We start from the raw sequence: 22,253 nt of genomic DNA, 5'->3' as shown, positions 1-22,253 counted from the left end.
CCTCAGTGCACCCTCAGAGAAGGGCAGTCAATCCCTCCTGACTCCCCGGTCTCTGGCCAGCTGCAAGCTCACCCAGCCTATGACCAGGTGTTTCTATCTTTGGCCTACGGCCCTGTTTGGAGTCTCCATACCCAGCAGATTCCTACAGCATACTCCCACACCATCCCTCCTGGAGGTGGAAGGATGGGGTCTTGTGGTGTCCCTGCTTTTAAAGAGCAGTGCCCACACTGTGCCTTGGATCACAGTTTAAGGTAATCCCAAGCTGGGATCCCACTGCTGGGATCCTTCTCTGCAGCCGGCTTCCTGTCTCTGATACCTAAGCGCTCTGCTGCACTCAGGCACTTCTGGTCTTTCTGTGACCCCTTGGGTAGTGAGACCACACTGTCCCCATGAGGGCTCCATCCCCTTCTTAGCCTCTGGATCAATGTCCCTCCATGGAGCAGACTTACAAAACTTCAGATTTTGTGCTCTGCTTGTGGGGAGCCGGCCCGTCCCCCCGTGGTCTATCTTCCCATATATCGCCTTGGATTCACTTCTCCACATGTCCTACCTTCCATAAAGTGGTTGCTTTTCCGTTCCTAGAATTGCTGCTCTTCTTCTCTTTCATCTCCTAATAAGTTTGTAGGTGTTCAGAATGGTTTGATAACTATTTAGCTTAATTCCTGGACCGCGACAATATTTAGGTCTCCTACTCATCCACCATCTTGCTCCTCCCCCTATTTATCAACTTCTGCATAGAGGAACACTGATGACTGAGAAGAGGTTATTCTTTCTTCTTAGTTAGGTTCTTATTTATGAGCTCCCTAAAACACTTCTAGGAGAGAGGTAAGAATGAGGACAGATTTCAGAAATTTAAGGAATTAGAGAGTAGAGAATTAGATTTGGTGAATGGATAAAGAAAAATGTATGCTCTTTGAAAGGCATATCAGAGACCCCATAGCTAAGTATCATAACATGCAAAGATATTGCTAATGTGTAGAGTAAAAAAATTCTCCAAAACCAAAATTATATATATTAGAATGATCCCATTTTTGTGAAAATAAAGACCATGAAAATACAAATCATGCAAAAATAGAATGATGGACATTTTCATCTTCTTTTTTATGCTTTGTAGAATTTGTAAAAAGTCATAATATTTATTACTTATATAGATGGTTAAACTTTTCTTTCGGTTGTGGGAAGAGTGCTAAATTTATTATGTTGACTTATCACAGGTATAAAAGCTGTAGAAAATGATCCCTATTCATTGAACAACTTTTGTTGAATATCTGTTATGTACTAGACACTGAAAACAAAAGTCAGTCTAATTCTTGAGCTCCTTGTGACTTTAGAAGGAGATGGGAATCATAAATGGAGCACTAGGAATCCATAGCCTTTAGACTTATCACTTCAGAGTCGTCCTTTTGTCTTCCAATTTTTTTTAAACTAAACTGATTGATCTCTGTTTTCTGGCTCTAAACTACAAATAAAATTAGAGATTTTTCAAGGTCTGACTTTATTTGAGAAAAATCAATTCTCCATTTTACCAGAAGGAGAAAAAGCAATCTGAGACGTTTTGGGCCAGAGAAAAATATTTAAATGTATTGAATTGACATTGAAAATTTATACATGTAATAATTATACCTTTATTCTCTACTGTATCATTTTCTCCTTCTATGAAATATATTTTAGATACTTAATTACGTGTTACAATAATTGTGTTCGTATTTATTGTTAATTTTAACATTAAAGTTCCCAGAGGGAGGACTTGTCATCTTGGTAATGCATTAATACCTAGCACCTTGGCATTCTCATGAGTGTGATGTTGTCTGAACTTGGCTTGCGCAGGATAAGACAGAACACGTTGCAGCCAACCACGGTTAATTGTATGCAGTCAGGAGGCCAAGGAGGACCCTGTGGCAGTTTCATTTTTAATAATCTCTTGAGACTAAGTGTGGGTGCTAGATTTTTTAAATACTCGTAATCTAAACAAACTCAGTGTTTGGGGATTTTTAATTGGTTAGCCTTTCAAATTAAAGAAACTATTAGCCGGAACATTTCTTTCCTTCTTTCTTTCTTTCATTCTTTCTCTCTCTCTCTCTCTCTCTCTCTCTCTCTCTCTCTCTCTTTCTTTCTTTTTTCTTTTCTTTTTGTAGTTTATGCAGTATTAGAGGCCAATAATAATAGTTTCCAAATGTTCTGTGGGAATTTACAAGCATTTTCATAAATGACGCCTCATTTAATCTTTGGACCACCACTGAGACAGCTGTTATTCAAGTTTTACAGGTGAGAAAACAGTAGTCTGGTTAGGTTAAATGACTTGTCTAAAGTCACATGGCTAAGAAGAAATAGACCTGGATCCACACATAAGTGTCCTGACTTCACATCTCATTCTCTTAGCTCTACTGAGCTGCTATGACTCTGCCTCTGCCTTTGAAGTTGGAAATATGAGGGCATTACTGAGTTTTAGTGGACTGACACAACCTAGTCATAATTACCCCTAAAACCACCTCTAATTGTCAATATGAAGCATGTTTTATTTAGGTTCCACAAAGAACCACTGATAAGGTTTATACAAGGGTCCTTCTGATTGAGCCATTACCCTGCAGGTTACTGTTTTATAAGTCCAGTTAACAATCTGGGATCATCATGCCCTTTATCCCAGGACCCAAAGAGAATATTTACATAAATACAGATGTCAGCCCCTTAATATAGTAACTCTAGTACTGAAATGGAATAAAATGTAGTTATTAAATACATGTAAATTCAGTAAGTAAATGTGGGCCAACATTTCATCAACAACTGGTAAAATGTGAAGTCATTATCAGTTATATACACTTACAATGGAAAGACCACTAAAGGAAATTCATGTGATTAGAACTTCTGATATTAAGAGGTTCAAATGCATGTTAATAGGTAGAATTTAAGAGAGCCAAAGGAAGATATAAATTGTGATGGGATTATTAAATAAATGGCTTGAGACATAGACTTTCTGTATCTTGGCATAGAAAGACTTACAACACAGAGGATATTTTATCTCTTGACCTTGATTATGAGTATTGTTGTAGGCCCTTGAATTTTTGTTAGCTCAGAATAGAGACAGATTAATCCTAAAGCAGTTAAAGTAATTAAATTCTCTTCATCTCTTTTTTTTTATGTTCAAGCAGCATATGGAAATGAGTCTCAACCAATTCTAATAGAATTTGACTTTGGTTTCACTTCTGTGTCTCTTAATTTTCTTTTACCCTATATGGCATTTTTAGAATAAAATACCGTTGATTATCTTTTTACTCTAGGTCTGATCCTCCACTACCTGAGACGTCAAAAAAGGAGCACAGCTCAGCTGAAAACATGTCTTTAGAAACTCTAAGAAACAGTAGTTCAGAAGACCTCTTTGATGAGATTTAACTGTCTCAAAAGGTACTTTGATGTTCACTAGACTATGTTTTCTGTTCATTTCTTTAAACTAAAAAAGCAGAATTTCAACTCAGCAGCAGCTATTACTGTACCTTACAATTTAATTATATACACACTGAATTGACACCATTGTGCAAAATGGATTATACATGTATATGAAGATGTGATTTGATGACAGTGGTGCATTATTCTAAACTATTCATTCACATGCCTATAATTACATAAAATCTCAGACTTTTTTTGGCAAAGGACACATTTATCTTATTTAATTCACACATATTATATGTGGTAGCTGTCTAACATCCTGTCTAGGAAGATTTTGGAAATAGGACAAAGAAAATGTCTATAGTTCTTTCTTGAATAGTCATATTCTGAACAATGTTTGAGCATTTTAACTTGTGAAGTGATGTGTAAAATTTATTTTTAGTCTGTAAACAAATAATCTCAAAATCCGATGACAAAATTGTTGATGCATTGAAGATTTTGTGTTCCTAATAAAATACATTATTTAGCTTAGCTTTTTTTTTTTTATAGTAACAGGCTTTGCAAGGTGCTTCTTAATATAAATGTAATCCCTTTTTCATCAAAAACATATTTTTCCTAGATTGTTGATGAAAGATTTCTTACACATTAAGGGCCTTCTTGGAAAACAAGAACCATGTGATATTTACTTATCTATCCTCAATAACATCTGACACAATTTAAAAAAAAAAAACTTTTTCTACCTCCTACCCTCTCGTTTTGCCTTCACTTCTCTGCAGTTGAACATCCATTTTCTAATGGTTCTCAAAGATAACAGTGACCACCATGTTGATTAATTCAGTGGTTGGTCCATTCTCAGTCCTCAGCTACACCTGAAGTAGTCATACCACTTCTCCTCAGTAAACATTTAATTAACCTGATTTTTATAATAACATAGGCTGTGTTTATTCCTCTTTCATTTTGGCCCCTGAGTCTTTATCCTTGACTGACAGTTAAGTGTTTGAGTGCCTCAGGCTTCATCTTCAGCTTTCTTCTTTTCATTATCTACATTGTCTCCCTAGCTTTTCTTTGGCTTTAAATACCATTTACATGCTGGTATCTCCAAAATTAAGAGTTCTATTTCCATAGTCATATATGTATACATACAGTTGACCCTCAAACACCGTAGGGGTTGGGGCACTGGTAGATAGATAATTTTTGATTCCCTAAAAACTTAACCATTAAGAGCCTAGTCTTGACTGGAAACTTTACCGATAATTTAAAGTCAATTAATACATATTTTGTTTACAGATGTATTATATATTGTATTCTCATAATAAACTAAGCTAGATAAAGGAAAATGTTATTAAGAAATCCTAGGGAAGAAACAATACATTTAACTAGTGTCCTGTAAAAAATCTGTGTGTAAGTGGACCTGCATGGTTCAAACCCATATTGTTCAAAGGTCAGGTGTATAATTTAAAACTAACTTATTGCAAAAGGAGGTTCTTAAAAATCTGACTGAGTATATTTATCTGCTTTGGGTGATTATTTGGATGTTTAGATACATGTAAAACAGAGATCTGATTGTGTTCTAGCCTCATTTCCTCCCCCGCCACTTCCAACCATGGTCTTCCCCATACAACAAATTCGGAACCACAAACCTTTTAACCCAGGAATCTTCCTTGGTGCCTGTGCTTCCCTCTTCTCCAACATCCTGACATTTTTACCGCCAAATTACAGCCTGACTCTATCTACTTCTCTCTTTGTATCTGCTATATCTGCCTCCTGACTGGTCTGCCTGCTCATCTCCTGCTTTGTGGAGACAAACTGATTTTTTAAAATTTTAGGTAAGATCATTTCACACCAGGGTTGAAACCCTCCAGTAGTAATTCATTGCCCTTTGAATAAAGTTCACAGCATATAAGGTCTGATATGATCCAGCCCCTACCTATCTCTCCCCTTGATTTCCTGCTCCTTTCTCTTTGCCTGTTTCACTCTACTGTCCCTCAAGTAGGGCAAATCTCAGGACCAATTTATTCTTGGGCCCTATACTCAGAATGTTCATCTTTATATGGTTGGCTTCTCATCTTTCAGGTCTCGAACCAAATGTCTCTTTTCCTGAAATACCCTTTCTAAAGATGAGTACACTCCCAGTCACTGTCCCATTAGAGTGCTTTTTTCACTGTGCATGTTACTACCTAGAATTATTTTTTTCATCTCTCTCTCTCCCTCTCTATCATGTCCCCCATAGGAAATATGCCCCAGCATAGCAGAGGTATGACCATCTGTCTTATCTATTTCCAGATCCTACAACAGGGCTAGATTCACAAAGGCTTTTGGTAAGCATTTGTTGAATGAATAAATGCATGTCTGTCACAACATAGGCACTTGAAATGTTTCTTTAAGTTATTAAACTATTTTGAAAAGAAACTTTAGGTTGAAGTTTAGTCAGTTGATTTGATACAAAGAAATGTTTAGAAAGCTCAGGTACATTTTATGATTAATTATAAATAATATATGCATAAATATGAATGCATGTAGGCTTGATTGTAGAGAGTGAATGAGAAAGAATTACACATATTGTTGATATCAGAAATAGGATTTTATTAAGTCAATGGAACAAAAAAATATTTTAAATAGAAATTTTACTGCATTTTTATTTCCATAGTGGCTTCCATTTAAGAAGGAAAATTTAAAAGAAATGTAAATATAAATATGTAAAATATAAAAATATAAGTCTATAGACTTTGTAAGTCTAAAATTCTACTCAGTTACATAGGAACTTCACTATAATAATGAGTTTCATATAATCTGAGATTTGTCTTGGAATTTTCCAAGGGGATCTTGTACCTGAAGTACCAGAATCTCAACATAATGTCATCTCATCTGAATACCAAAATTAGTATACAACTGTGTATGTGTATATATACATATGTGTACAATTTTTTAAGTGAAAGAGAAGAAGAAAACAATTTTGGCCATTACCTTACTAGCAGTGAGAAGAGTAATTTACAAAGAGTATTTCCTAATAATTGTAACAACAGAATCTATAAAGTTCATAGCATTTACAAAATTTTGGTAGTATTTTTCCAGGACAGGAGATACAGTCAGCCATTACTGTTTGTCAGATTGACTCAGCTGGTTAGAACAGAGCATAATAAGTCCATAGTTATGTTTCCCTCCTTTATATCTAGAGCGGAGATATTGAAGGGATAGTTTTACATTTTGTGCTATGTAGACAGATACCTATAGATCTGGTGTTAAGATATCCATATCTGGTCATTCTCTGCCATGATTTTTCCTCACATTTTTCCATTGTCTATACTCAAAAACAGATTGTTATGGGAAAACACTGAAATGAAGAGCAGCATGACTTTTGTTTTCTTTTTAATTCTTTTGACCTTTTTTGATCTCTGTTGTAAAACAAGGTTTTTGCATTTTTGAAGTTTTTTTCAACTTAAAATGTGTAATTCTTGGCTCTGGTCTATAATCAGATGGTATGACTTAGGCCTCATTAGGGAAGTTCATGAAAGAAAAAGTCCTATCTCAGGAAGAGATGTCTTTATTATGTAGTTTTAAAAGGTCGGGGAACTACTTTAGATGAGTTTTTCTTCGTGACCTATAACTCAAATTTATAAAATACTGAAACCTATGTTTTATTTTTTTTTTTTTTTAAAGATTTTTTATTTATTTATTTGAGAGAGAGAGACAGTGAGACAGAGCATGAGCGAGGAGAAGGTCAGAGAGCGAAGCAGACTCCGCGAAGCGGACTCCGTGAAGCAGACTCCCCATGGAGCTGGGAGCCCGATGTGGGACTCGATCCCGGGACTCCAGGATCACGCCCTGAGCCGAAGGCAGTCGTCCAACCAACTGCGCCACGCAGGCGTCCCGAAACCTATGTTTTAGATCCAAGTAGCTTTTAATTGGGTAAATTTGATTTTTTTAAAAAAATGTATGTAAAGGATCAGTGATGCACAAAATGCAGAACTGGGCCACATGGAGAATTAAAGGATAAATCCAACCACTCACCAGTTATTTGTTAAACATTTGTGCCAGTCTCTATTTGGGGCAGTAGATACAACAATGAGTAATAATGTGCTCTGCTACTGTGGAGCTTATGTTCTATAAGTGAAATTTGGGACCTGCTCTCAAAGAGTGCAAGTATATGGAAGGGGGTTAAGACTGGAGTTAACACTACCAGAGACTGGAGTTCCAAACCACTCTTTGATATACTATAATATCACAGTATGGTAGGGTAAGTGGCATAAAGAGAAGAACGAAGAATTTAAAGTTATGGGAGAGGGTCCATAGAAGATAAAAGGTCCAACGAGGAGGGTAGAGGAATTAGTAGGGTTGGGTACAGTGAACTGAGGAGAAAGCTGTCTGTCAGATCAGAGAGAGTACAGAAGGTAGTGGAGGTAGGGGCTTGGGGTTAATGTTTAAGTTTGTAATTGTGAGTCATCAGAATGAGGGAGACATGTCAGAAGGCATCCCAGAAGGAATATTGGCCAGGTGGATTTAGCATGAAGCTAAGTTGTATAATTAAGGCAGCTCTCTAGTTCAAGCTGACACTTCTATGGTAAGATACACAGTGCCAGAAATCTTTACATTGTGGAGTCCTTCCTGGATATCTGGGAGTGAGAAAGGAAAACCAGTCATTGGGTCCTCAGCAGATACTGCCCAGAAGCAGCCAACCCTCCTCCTTTTGTGTCTCTAATTCTTGCACTCAGTATTTATAGAATCCATTTTTAATAAAATGAAATTAGCTGACATCTAAATTCATGAAGACTTTATGAATTTGCCTATACATCAGGAAATGCGAAACCTAGGTAGTTAACACATTTTGTAAGGGAGAATGTTAGTCACAAAAGAACTATCCATTTCTATCTATTGCCTGAATTAAAATCTTTTGCTGCTGTTCTGAAAACTTCCAATGAGTGCTTTTCAGGAGGGCAGATTTCATTTCCAAGTGTTCTGTGAACAAGCTTGCAGTGATTTTCTCCATATTTTAACAATCAGAAGAGGTTACCTTGAAAAATAAGTGACAAGCATTTTGTGGTTGCTTCATAACTGCCTGTCCTCTGAACTACTAACTCCCACCTCTCTAATCTACACAACCTAAAACACTCCCCAGCCAACCTTCTACTCACTTTATCCCTTTCACTTATCCACATGTCATTTCATTTACCAACCATCATTATCACTTTCTGATTTTCCTCTGCATTTGAATGAAATTCATTAGAATTTTGTTGTTCATCTGTTGATTTTTCTTCCCTCTTTTGGAGGCCCTTCATCCTAAACTCTCATCACAAAATCTCATAGGGAACTGTATTTTCTGAGTGAGGGTCTCTTTGTCCCTGAGGCTCTTAGTTCTTCAGGAGAGGAGACGGAGATTGGAGCCTGCACCTATCTCCGTAGTAGCTTTTCTCATTAAGGGCAGGAGCAACTTTGGTTGCTGCTGTTCCAGTTAATGGAACATAGGCTAGTCCTGAACTACTTACTTTTGGTTTAGAGACAGTCTCCAACTTAATTACTATCTTAGAAATAACACAGCCTGGCAAATATATGTAGGTGGATTAGACAGTTCTTATGGAACCTGCTTATACAAGACCCTTGTAAAAATCTGACTTAACTCTGCATTCCTCTGAAAACTGAGCCTGGGACAAGGGCTTGCATACAGGCAATTTATTTGGTGATCTGATCCCAGGGAGTGGGAGTGCTGGACTAGAAGCATGTACATGGAAAGGAGGAAAAACCAGTGCAAGGATGCCTTATCAAGGTGGCCAGGCCTATGAATGACATGCTTCACCCCACCAGGATCTTCTGAGGTACCTTTTGGAAGTTATCTCAGGACTGTGCATCTAGGGGCAGAAGGGTGGAAGCGTCTATCCATGGGTTCCTGTTTCCATTGGTAAAGGGTGTCCTGGAAGCCCCGTTCCCACATATTTCACTTGGCCCTGTTTAAAATGTAGCAGGTTCCTGCAGGTGACCAAAGCTGCAGTCTCAGGGAAGCCCTAGACAGGAAAAAGAGCAACACAGGGACCGTTACTTGCCTGAAGTAGAGCAATACCTGCCTGGATCTGATTGCCAAAGAAATGGCAGCTATTGAGCTGGGCTCTGGAGGATTTTGAGGTGGTATCCCAGGGTGTCCAGTATGGCTCCCTTGTTTTATGCACCTGCCCTTGCCCCACCTCCCAACCCGATCCATAGCTGACTAGACCAGGGAAAGAAGTGGGACCCTCATGGTGTGGCCGAACTTGAGTTCACTGAAAAAGCCGCTGTATAAGTTAGCACAGAGATGGATTAGAAGAAAGACGAGGCAGAGCAGAAGTGTCATGTGATCAGTGAGACTGACAGGGACAGAGATCGTAGCGGGGGTGGGGAGCAACTTCAGGTCCTTCTGTAGTTCAAAGCCAGTTGCCCTACAGGCATGTCTCCAAGAATTACTCCTCCCTTTTCTGAGGTCTTACTAGTGAAATGGTTCTTTAAAGCAAAGCAAAAAGTACCCAGCTAATAAGGATATCAAATATGTTCTCCACTGAACAATTTAATTAAATTTTATTTTCTTTAATTAATAAGTTGTAATGCGTTAACACTACCATTAAAAGAATATTTCAAGTGTGCTTTAATCTAGATTGGTATAGATAAACTTTAGAATATGCCAGGAAAGTAAAACCACTTTAATAATTAAAATTTATATAGTTTTTATAATATAAATCTTAAAATTCATTAAAATGCCATTATATATGACAGACCTACATTAGATGTGTCTTCAAATCACTGATGGATTTTATTTTTTTTTTTCATTGATAGATTTCAGTGACAGTATGAAATATCTGTGATCTTTGGCAACAGAGAACAGTACTGTGAATTTTATGTGAAAGTGAATTTTAAGTGTAAAGTGCCACCAAGTTGCCACCATTGGTAGATTAATGTGTATGCTAATCCTTTAAAGAATACAAAGCAGTATAATTTTTCTTGATCTTACCAAATAGTGAAAAGATTACCATCAAGGTGTCGCCTTCTTACATGATGACAATGGGTTCTCTGTCTCTTTCTCTCATACTTGATGTGATTGAAAACTTAGTGAGACTTTTAGATCCCTTATGAGGATGAGATGCTGGTAGTGATGATGGGAGCAGTATGCTTTGTCATTGTGCTTTGCAAACATTTAGGGAATTTATCTGAAAATTTTTCAGAGCCTCTACTAAGTAATGTTGGAAACAGTCTTGTTCTACTTCTTGAAGAGATACAGTATACCTCTCTGAGGAACTGGGTTTACAGAGGAGTACTTAGATTACTATGGAAGATTAAATTATTGTCAGTAAATATTTACTCTCCACCACCACCGCTCCTTTGACTTTCTTTGGGCTGTAAAATGTGGTGAAATAAAAATATACCAGTTTTTGAGCCTGGGAGTTAAGAGATATTACATGTTTCTGTTTTTTCCTCTGGGAGCTTCTAACCTCTGCTGTGAGAAAAACGTGCCCCAGGTAGCTGCTGTCCCTCTTGCCTGGGTGCCTGATGAGATATGGAGCAGAACTGAACTCATTCCTAATCTGGAGTCAAACTCGATATCCTGAAACCTTTAGAAAAGCCATCCATCTGACCCCATTCTAGAGACTGAACTATAGTCAACCATGCTAACCATGAGCTAACCACAAGCTAACCATAGCTTGTTACTCATAGCCACTAAGATTTGGTTAGTTTGTTATATAATGGTATTTCAACAATAGCTGACTAATAAAGCTCATGTAGAATAATGTAGAGTGACAACTTTACATTTGTAGGAGCTTTTAGTATATACAAGGCACAAAAAATCTGGTGTCTCCTGGCTGGAATTTCCTAACAGAATAAGTAGGAATTATGGATGTGGATTTGAGAACGAGATTAAGCCACGTTTCTGCACTGTGTCTGCCACCTGTTAAGTGTCTGAGTCTGGGCAACAGACTTATTTTCTCTGAACTTGAATTTTCTCATCCATGCAATGAAAATCAAATGAGATGATGCAGATAAACTTAGCACAGAGCCTGCTGCACAGTAAGTGAAGCATGTATAGAAGCCCTTATCGTGAGTGTTACTATTACACTATCAAATCAGGACATAGTGGGGGCGCCTGGGTTTCTCAGTGGGTTAAAGCCTCTGCCTTCAGCTCAGGTCATGATCCCAGGGTCCTGGGATCGAGCCCCGTGTTGGTCTCTCTGCTCAGCAGGGAGCCTGCTTCCTCCTCTCTCTGCCTGTCTCTCTGCCTACTTGTGATCTCAATCTGTCAAATAAATAAATAAAAATCTTAAAAAAAAAATCAGCACATAATGGATCAGCATACAGTATGTAAAACCAGATGATTGGCTAAGTTGACTCTCTCTGAAATTTATTAGCTCAAGCTCCCCATTTGTGGTCCTTTCTGAGGTCTCGTGTTTATCCCAAGATTTTTGTGAATTCCTGTAGGATTTATTTTCATGGCCATTTCTGCTCTGAATTCCTGCTACCACTGGATTCAGAATCTCACTTATGCTTTACAGTAAAACTGATTTTCTTTTTTCTCTTCTCCATGCTACTCAGCCTGGATCTCCCCTCCTTTTCTTTGACTTCCATGACAAAAGCACTGAGAAATCTCTGTATATAGTGGAATTTATTGGAGGTTTGGGTCAGAGAGAGGTAGTTTACCTCAAGGAAAATGAACAATTTATATTTGATTGTACTGTGACTCTATTCTTTAAAGTCTTCTGGCTTTCCTACTTCCTGAATTTTCCATTGCCAACATGTCACCTTAGAGTCCAACCTCTTGCCATATTACTATCCATCCCCTCTCAGCTTTCCCCAAATTGCTGTTATTTTCTTATGAAGAACTATTTAGCTCTCTCTAAATTTTGATCATCCCATGTATTTATCAGGTAGTCATGCAATGGGTTTTCGTGTAACACTGTTGCTCGTGTTAAGTGTTGAGATAATACCATCTGCCCTCACAATATATGTAATGTCATGTTAAAAAGATGGCATGAGTTCTAAGAAAGCAAGACCTAATGAAGGTATTGACCTATCTAAAAAATTAATGTGACTCTCAGAAGGGAGGCAGATTTGCCACTGAAGTATAAAAAAGGGAGGAACTCTGGAGAAAAACATTGTAAGCATCTGCCCAAGTGCTGTCTAGGGAAAAGAAAAATCTATCCCAGAGTTTTAAGTATGTATATGTATTCACCCATTCATTCATGTATTCATATTCTTCCCTAGAAGATAAAATTGCAACTCTATGTTGGCAATAACTGGTTATCTTTCCTTATGATTTAGACTCTCAAAGTGTGGTTACTTATGACATAGAGACAGATTTTCAGACTCAATAACATGTCATCCAAAGGCTATGCTTGCTTAATAAGAATTTTATGTTCCGCAAGAATCACAGCATTTGATGAAGGTGGGAGAAAAAGGAAAGTATATAATAAAACAAATACTAGTACTTTCTTGAGGACTTCTGTATAAAATATTGCCATTTCTGAAGAGGTTTCTTTCTTCCTTTGTTTTTTCCATTATAGCTCTAACCTATCATATCTGATATAAATAGCTTTCGTAATTGCCTGCATTCAGCAAATGTTAAGTAAAGTTTTTTCAGTGGTAGTAATTCAATGTGTGTTTTCACTGTCACCACCCTATGTGTCAGTAATCATTCATCTCAAAAATTTGAACTTTGGGCTATGTGCGAGGACATAGGAATCTGCCCTGTGTCCTTCAGCTTACATAAAATTCTCAACTATGATTAGAAGAATGCAGATCCTAGTGTATATGTGCTTATTCAGTCACCAAATGTTTACTGAACACTTTGTGTCAAGCTCTCTTCCTGGCACTGGGGATATAAGAATGAGTGACATCATCTTGTCTCATAATACCTGAAAGTCTAGACCAAGGAAGGAGGCAGATATGTACACAATCAAGATGTGTGACAAGTGCTCCAAGAGAGGAGCCCAGGAAGCTCAGAGGGCACAAGAAGAATCACTTCTTTAGCACTTATTTTGTTGGGAGGGTACAGGAAGTAGAGGTTGTGGGAGAGGGAGACCTGAATAGATAGACGATGTTTGAACTGAACTTCTGGGATGACTGAGGATTTGACAGAGGGCTGAGATGCACTCGGCCATGTGTGAGGCACAGAGGAGTGGGGGAGTGTGGCATCTTCAGTGCTTTGTGGCTGGAGTGAAGGGAGAAAAAAGGTGCAGTGTGAGGCTGAGAAGGTAGTGTGGCTCCTCATGGATTTTTAATGTGAATGAATAACTGTAGAAGGATCTTAAAAGAAGAAAGGGAGTGACTTGATGCAATTTGTGCTTTTGAAAGTGCAATCTGAAGACAACGTAAGGGCAAAACCACAGGCACCCAGAGGTCTCTCCCACTTCTCTGCAGGTTGTGTAACTCTCTGATGTGGTTCCCATCCTGTCTGGAAGATTGTCAAGTTCCACTTCATACTAAGCAACATCCACAGATGAAATTTTTCCAGCAATCTTCGGAAGTTGAGAAAGACTCCTGATGGTAGAGTGACACAACGGCCCGCAACAGAAAGACCCCTTTCTAGTGCCTGGGGCTTGGGCTTTGATACAAGCAAAAGTGGTTTCACCATTTCCTTTAGGAGTGATTTTTAACCTCTTGTGAAATTGCCCTCCTTTCTTGAACATTCCAGCCCTGCTTTGACACTCCCGTGTCCTACAGAATGCGGTTTATATACACCTTTGGAGGAATTGCTGTTGCTGTCCTCATTAATTCACTTCATCACCTCTTTTTGGAGGCTGTAGGTGCCACTGTGCTGTTGGAAGCAATATTCTCATCTCCTTCCTAAGGCTTCAACACTTTGTGCAGAGGTTCCAGTTCTGGATCTAAAACTTGTACGGGAGGAAGGGAGTGGAGTTCAATACACTGGTGCCATTCAGTGAATGTGAAATACCATAAAGCATCATGAAAGAGGGGCTCATATCCTGAAAGGAGACACTGTGAACTAACCTTTTATTCCCTGGGATTTTGATCCCGGGACAATTTAAAGTATAGAGTATCCTTTTCCCCAAAATAAAGTGGCAGAAATAACACTTCTAAAAAAATCGAATTACATTTTGTTTTTCAAGTTTCAAGAGAAAACTCGAGACTGCATTTTTCGAAGTCTTTCTGCTAGACACACACTCACTCATATTGGCCACTCTTTCCCCATAGATTTCAGTGAGCAAGTGCGTGAGGAGGCACTTTTCCCACCTCACTGATGACTTTTGCAGTGACTGAACTTTATACAAAGATCAAAAAGAATCTTCATGAGTCAGTCTTCTAGTGTACTTGAAAATAATTGGGCTTTCTATGACTTCCCTTAGTCTCCTTATCAGAGAAGCGTTTGCAATCAGGCATTTTCTGAATGTAGCTAAACCATATCATGGAATCCTTGAGAATATCTTAAATATTAAAATGACTACCCAAAAAAAAAAAATGACTACCAATGGCCCTGGAGCCCTGACACAGGGGCTGACTTCCCACTCAGGATCATCTGTCAGTCCTGCTAAAAGAACAACCCAGCAGTCTCCCTTTATAAAGAAATGTGAGGTTTTGTCCTTATTTTATTCTATTTAATTAAAGAACAGCTGAAAAAGTCCTGTCTTGCATTTTCAACACATGGTTCCAATTAGTGCAGTAGAGCAGGACCCGGAATTTGATAAAAGCACTGACGTGTACCTTTGGTGCCTGTACAATGTACTCTTTCATTTTACAAGGTGGCTGAAGTGCAGTTTTAAATATCTTTTTTAAATGTTAACCAAAACCCAGGGGTGTGAGCTTAGGAAAAAAAGTGAAGAGAAACGGACACAGTTTTGTTTGAATTGCCTGCATAGACTTGTAGAACCTTGTAGGCAGAGGAGGCTTATTTGGTGAAGTCTGTAGTGGGCATTTATAGGTCTGTATGCAGAAAGCATTATGCTTTGTGGGACTTGTGCTCCAAGGCTGTTAGGTGGGAGACCCATCACCTCAGGAAGTACCACTTAGGGTACTGTAAATTTCCTTCATGTGACCAGTCTGCTCAAGAGGTAATGGAAATCCCATTCCAGTAAAGTGTTGCAGATCATGCTAAAACTGATAGGACATTTGCCTTCAGTGGGACTCTTTCTGGGTCACTTCTGGAAGTTCATATGTTTTTAAAGAGGAAAGTAAACCTTCTGTCCCCAAATCTGGAAATTAGATGTGGAAAAGCCTCATTTAGGTCATCACATCCTACCTCTTGCCAAAATAAAGGGAACTAGCAGGAGGAAAAAGTAAGATAAAACAAGTAAAATATTTTATGACAGCTTCACGTAGTGTGTGTTCTGTGCTGTCCCAGAAACACTAGAATGATTTTCCATTTCAGGTCATGGGAAAGCATGATGTCTTTAGTCCCAAAAGGGTGAGACACTTAAATTGTTATAGGTCCCTTCATGAAAGTTAACAACAAACCTCTGTGCCTGGCTTTCATTTTCAGAGCTACCATTCCATTTTTGGCCCACAATTCACAAACTAGAGAAATATGCCCATCTTGAACAAACTCCATCTCGTAGACTCACTACCAATTGCATTCACAGATATCCTGAAGTGCCAAGATAAGAACAAAAATCTGAACAGAATAAAACTGAGTAAATGGATTCCTTATAACTAACTTCAACTAAAGAAAAATAGTCATTGAGATGGTCTTTCTGATGGCCTCAGTGTTGGAGACTGTGTCAACAGAGAGAGACCGTATGACCTCCCTTAATTCCCATAACTATAAATCAACTTTCCACTTTTCTAGAAGGGGCTCCAAATAATAACTGAATTAAACTGTAGACAGACCACTCCTCAGCATATGCCCTCTGCCACCACTGGTGGTATATTTTGATCAGATATGTCATTTTTGATTATTTTTTTAACAGGCCCACGTATTTTCACCTTGAGTTGACTTATTAATACATAGGTTATTATTCTACCTAATTAGCGAACCACTCTAGATTTAGAATATCTCTAAATCTCCAAGTCACAGTCTTAACTGAGGTGTGCTACAGTCATGGGTCATTTTTGTTCTCATCTTAATCACACAGAAACATTCATAACTTAAAACACTTCATCTCTGCTTCATTGTTTTCTCTTGGTTCTCTTCCTGTTCCACTGGCTATTCCTTTTTACTCCTTTTTTTTTTTTTGCTTCCTTCTAATGTTCCCAATCTCTGTAAAGGGATCAGTCCTCAGACTTCTTCACATTGTTGACTAAGTGGTCTCATCTAGTTATGGCTTTAAGTAACTTTTACAGGATGAAAATTGCCAACTGCCTCCTGGCCTCTCTTCTTGGATGTACAATAGAAATGGTAAATCTAACTTTAAATGCTTTATTTTCTCCTCAAACATACTTCTTTACCAGCTTTTTCTATTTCCTAAATAACAGCTCTCTTCAGCTGCCCAGGCAAAACCTCTTTTGGAGACATCCTTGATTCATCTGTTTCTCTCACATCCTATATCCAGTTCCTGAGCAACAGACACTGAGAGTCTGACTTTTTTTTCTTTTTTTCTTTTTACCAACTTCAGAGCTCGAATAAGTGAACATCCTCTTTTACCTCGGTTATTAGCAGTACATATGGAACTCCTGACTAGTCTCCCTGCAGTCTCTTCCCATAGCAGCCAGTAACCATTTAAAAATATCAGAGCAGGGGCGCCTGGGTGGCTTAGTCCATTGGGCATCCAACTCTTGATTTTGGCTGAGGTCATGATCTCAGGGTCCTGGGATTGAGGCCTGTGTCGGGCTCTGTGCTCAGCGTGAATCCTGCTTGAGATTCTCTCTCCCCCTCTCACCCTGCCCCTTTCCACCTATTCCACACTCTCTCTCTTTCTCAGATAAATAAATATTTAATTTAAAAAATATCAGGTCATGTTTCTTCTCTGCTCAAAACTCTTCTGTGCCATCTCTGCACACTCAAGATCTTTACCATCTCTGAAAAGGTTTTAATGATCTGCTCCCAACTCCATGTCTCTGGCTTTACCTCCTACAGTGTCTCTTTTGCTCTATCTTTCTTCCACTCACAGTCATGTCATTACTGTGCCTTGAACATGCTGATCCTCTAGTTGGAATGCTTTTCCCTTCAGATAATACATACATATTCACTTCCTTATTTTCATGTTTCTACTTGGATTCCATGTTTTCAGGGAGGTCTTTTTTTTTTTTCCAATTTATTTATTTTCAGAAAAACAGTATTCATTATTTTTTCACCACACCCAGTGCTCCATGCAAGCTGTGCCCTCTATAATATCCAGCACCTGGTACCCCAACGTCCCACCCCCCCGCCACTTCAAACCCCTCAGATTGTTTTTCAGAGTCCATAGTCTCTCATGGTTCACCTCCCCTTCCAATTTACCCAAAAGCACATACCCTCCCCAATGTCCATAACCCTACCCCCCTTCTCCCAACCCCCCTCCCCCAAGCAACCCACAGTTTGTTTCGTGAGATTAAGAGTCACTTATGGTTTGTCTCCCTCCCTATCCCATCTTGTTTCATGGATTCTTCTCCTACCCACTTAAGCCCCCATGTTGCATCACCACTTCCTCAGGTCTTTTTTTTTATTATTATTATTTGAGATCAAACATTTAATTGAGATCATATGATATTTATCGCTCTGTGTCTGGCTTATTTTACTCACCATAAAGTCCTCCAGTTTCATCCATATTCTTTCAAATAACAGGATTTCCTTCTTTTTAAAGGCTGAATAATAATCCATTGTGTATATATACTACATTTTCTTTCATTCATCTGCTGGCAGACACTTAGTGTATTTCTATATTTTGGCTGCTGTGAATAATAGTAATGAATTAATTGTCGACAAGTCACCAAGAATACTTAATAGGTAAAGATAGTCTCTTCAATAAATTGTCTTGGGAAACTGGATTGCCACATGCAAAAGAACAAAATAGGATCCTTTATCTTTATACCGTACATAAAAATCAACTCAAAATAACTTAAAAACTTAAATGTAAGCTCTAAAACCATAAAACTCCTTGAAGAAAACAGAAGGGGTAATTTCCTTGACATTGGTCTTAAAAATGATTTTTTGAAACTGATACAAAGCAAAAGCAAAAATAAAGAAATGGAACTACAATCATATTAAAAAGTTTTTGGACAGTGAAGGAAACTGTCAACAAAATGCAAAGGCAACCTGTGAAATGGAAGAAGATATTTTCAAATCACATATCTAATCAGGAATTAATATATAAAATATATAAGGAATTTATATTTATTTAAACAACAATTTTTAAATTGAGAAAGGACCATATAGACATATTTTTAAAGAAGACATGCAGATGCTCAACAGGGATATGAAAAGATGGTCAATATCACTAATCTTCAGGGAAATAAAAATCAAACCCACAATGAGATAGCACCTCATACCTCTTAGAATGGCTGTCAGCAAGCAATCAAAAGATAACAGGTGTTGATGAGGATGTGGAGGTAAGGGAACTTTGGTGTTTTGCTGGTGAGAATGCACATTGCTTTAACCATTATGGAAAACAGTGTGGAGGTTCCTTAAGAAATTATAAATAGGACTGCCATGTGTTCCAGTAATCATACTTCTGGATGTATATCCAAAGGAAATGAAATCATTGCTTTGAAGAGGTATTTATGCCCCCGTGTTTTTAAATATCCAAAATAAAGACCTCAGCCATCACCCTGTGTGACCACTGGGTTGTCCCCTCTTCAGGTGCATCCTGGTCGGCATTTATCATTTCAGCTATCCATATGGTTTGCAGCTTAGGTCTTTGCTCCTTCTGTGGACCACTGCTTACTCCTTGATCTGCCTAGAATAGGTTTCCTTAAGCTGCTGCTCCTGCCCCACCATACTGCCTCCCCACTGTACTGCTTCATCCTAAAACAGGGTGGCCAACCTTCTTTGATTCCCGTAGCCCAGCAGATCAAGCTTACTTACTTTAAATAAGACCTTATCAAGCTCTCTAATAACTTCCAGATTGCTGAATTTGGTGGTCATTCTGTAGTCATCATTTTGTTCACACCAGCTACTTGAAAACCTGAAAGGTTGGGAATACTACAAGGAAAGTGTACCTCACTGACTCATTTAATGTACTGTGGCCAGACGCATAGGGAGTAACCAGTCACATGTGATCATATTACAAGAACCAGCTTATCAACATCTACCATCTAGCACACTCATATGCACACTTCTCAGTGGTATTCTCTACTCTTCTCCTCTACTAAGCCCAGTCATCATGAGACTCAAAGGAAAAGTTCCTCCTCTCCTTATCCTAAATTTTGCCTCCTGACCCATTGCATATTCCAGGATTTCTTTTGAGAAAAGATTCTGTAAATTCTCCAAGGAAACCCCCACACACTTCCGCTGGGTCAGCCTCAATCTATATACTTAACCAGGCAAATGGTTCAATATCACTTTATTTCTCCCCAACTAGGGCTGTTGGGCCATTTATTAAAGAAAGTATGGGGGCATCTACAAACCATTTTAAGCTGTACCAAGCCCAATCAAGAAGGGGGGTAGGGTTATGGACATTGGGGAGGGTATGTGCTTTGGGGTAAATGGGAAGGGGAGGTGAACCATGAGAGACTATCGACTCTGAAAAACAATCTGAGGGGTTTGAAGTGGTGGGGGGGTGGGAGGTTGGGGTACCAGGTGGTGGGTATTATAGAGGGCACGGCTTGCATGGAGCACTGGGTGTGGTGAAAAAATAATGAATACTGTTTTTCTGAAAATAAATAAATTGGGGAAAAAAAAGAACTTTTTATAAAGACAGTCTCTTCAATAAATGGTGCTGGGAAAACTGGACAGCTATATGTAGAAGAATGAAACTCGACCATTCTCTTACACCATACACAAAGATCAACTCAAAATGGATAAAAGACCTCAACGTGAGACAGGAATCCATCAGAATCTTAGAGGAGAACATAGGCAGTAATCTCTTTGATATCAGCCACAGCAACTTCTTTCAAGATACGTCTCCAAAGGCAAAGGAAACAAAAGCGAAAATAAACTTCTGGGACTTCATCAAAATCAAAAGCTTCTGCACAGAAAAGGAAACAGTCAAAAAAACAAAGAGGCAACCCACGGAATGGGAGAAGATATTTGCAAATGACAGTACAGACAAAAGGTTGATATCCAGGATCTATAATGAACTCCTCAAACTCAACCCACAGGAAACAGACAAACACATCAAAAAATGGGCAGAAGATATGAACAGACACTTCTCCAATCAAGACATACAAATGGCTATCAGACACATGAAAAAATGCTCATCATCATTAGCCCTCAGGGAGATTCAAATTAAAACCACATTGAGATATCACCTTACACCAGTTAGAATGGCCAAAATTAACAAAACAGGAAACAACATGTGTTGGAGAGGATGTGGAGAAAGGGGAACCCTCTTACACTGTTGGTGGGAATGCAAGTTGGTGCAGCCTCTTTGGAGAACAGTGTGGAGATTCCTCAAGAAATTAAAAATAGAGCTTCCCTATGACCCTGCAATTGCACTCCTGGGTATTTACCCCAAAGATACAGATGTCGTGAAAAGAAGGGCCATCTGTACCCCAATGTTTATGGCAGCAATGGCCACAGTCGCCAAACTATGGAAAGAACCAAGATGCCCTTCAACGGATGAATGGATAAGGAAGATGTGGTCCATATACACTATGGAGCATTATGCCTCCATCAGAAAGGATGAATACCCAACTTTTGTAGCAACATGGATGGGACTGGAAGAGATTATGCTGAGTGAAATAAGTCAAGCAGAGAGAGTCAATTATCATATGGTTTCACTCATTTGTGGAGCATAACCAATAGCATGGAGGACAAGGGGCGTTAGAGAGGAGTAGGGAATTTGGGTAAATTGGAAGGGGAGGTGAACCATGAGAGACTATGGACTCTGAAAAACAGTCTGAGGAGTTTGAAGTGGTGGGGGGGGTGGGAGGTTGGGGTACCAGGTGGTGGGTATTATAGAGGGCACGGCTTGCATGGAGCACTGGGTGTGGTGAAAAAATAATGAATAATGTTTTTCTGAAAATAAATAAATTGGGAAAAAAAATGTCAAGTTTAAACATACCCAACTTTCTTGTAGTCTTCAGATTCTTTGATACTAAGATCTTGACATATGGGAACAGTAACAAACACAGGCTTTTTTTTTTTTTTTTTTTAATTTATTTTTTGAGAGAGAGAGAGAGAGCCAGCATGAGAACATGAGCAGGGGGGACAGAGGGAGAGGAAGAGAATCTGAAGCCGACCCTGTTGTGCATGGAACCTGATACAGGTCAGATCCCATGACCCCAAGATGACCTGTGCCGAAATCAAGAAGCAGAGGTTCAAATGACTGAGCCCTCTAATTTCCCCAACATGTGCATTTATTATACATACACACATGCACACACACCATAGACTTGTGTAATCTGATACGGTCTTCCCAACAATAAACAATAATATGCTATTGTAAAGCAACCTAAATCCATATAACAACAAAAGCAATTTCTGCCCTGGACTCTGCTCTCCTCTACCCCAAAAGCCATCTGCAGAGAAAGAAAACTCTGTGAAATCATATCTGATTTATGCGACTAAATGGAAGAGCCATCCTGTGGCCTTAAAAGGGTCTGAATCCAGGTTATTATTTTGGCTTCGAGGACAGAGATATTTGCTTTATTATTCATAACTAACAAGCATAGTGGGTTGTTTTTCTCAGAATAGAAATGCTATCTGCAGCATCAAAATGGCAGACTCCTCTTTTTTGCTGTTTGGTGTCCAAAAACTTTGAAGTGCAGTCCAGTGCAGGAAACCCCTTGTGTTAAGTGTTTGTGGCTAATACACATTCCTCCTCTATAATCTGGGCTTCCTTTATCTATTAGATAATAATGCTTTGATTCCAGAAGTTTTCCATGCTATATAA

At 38.7% G+C, this 22,253-nt stretch overlaps 1 protein-coding gene across 6 annotated transcripts in view; it reads left to right on the top strand.

The window, feature by feature from the left end:
• Positions 1-14,261, top strand: part of XRCC4 (X-ray repair cross complementing 4) — a 269,572-nt gene extending 255,311 nt beyond the window's left edge. For 3 of the 6 annotated variants that reach the window (XM_044266112.1, XM_044266113.1, XM_044266117.1), the window contains exon 8: positions 3,276-3,912. In XM_044266112.1, coding sequence (XP_044122047.1) covers positions 3,276-3,387 — 112 coding nt within the window. In that variant the 3' untranslated portion in view covers positions 3,388-3,912. The other 3 variants (XM_044266114.1, XM_044266115.1, XM_044266116.1) reach the window with 3 other exon arrangements.
• The last annotated feature ends 7,992 nt before the right edge of the window (positions 14,262-22,253 follow it).

This window comes from Neovison vison, chromosome 1 (genome assembly GCF_020171115.1).
Source record: "Neovison vison isolate M4711 chromosome 1, ASM_NN_V1, whole genome shotgun sequence".
Taxonomy (NCBI): domain Eukaryota; kingdom Metazoa; phylum Chordata; class Mammalia; order Carnivora; family Mustelidae; genus Neogale; species Neogale vison.
This window is presented reverse-complemented; position numbering and strand designations above follow the sequence as displayed.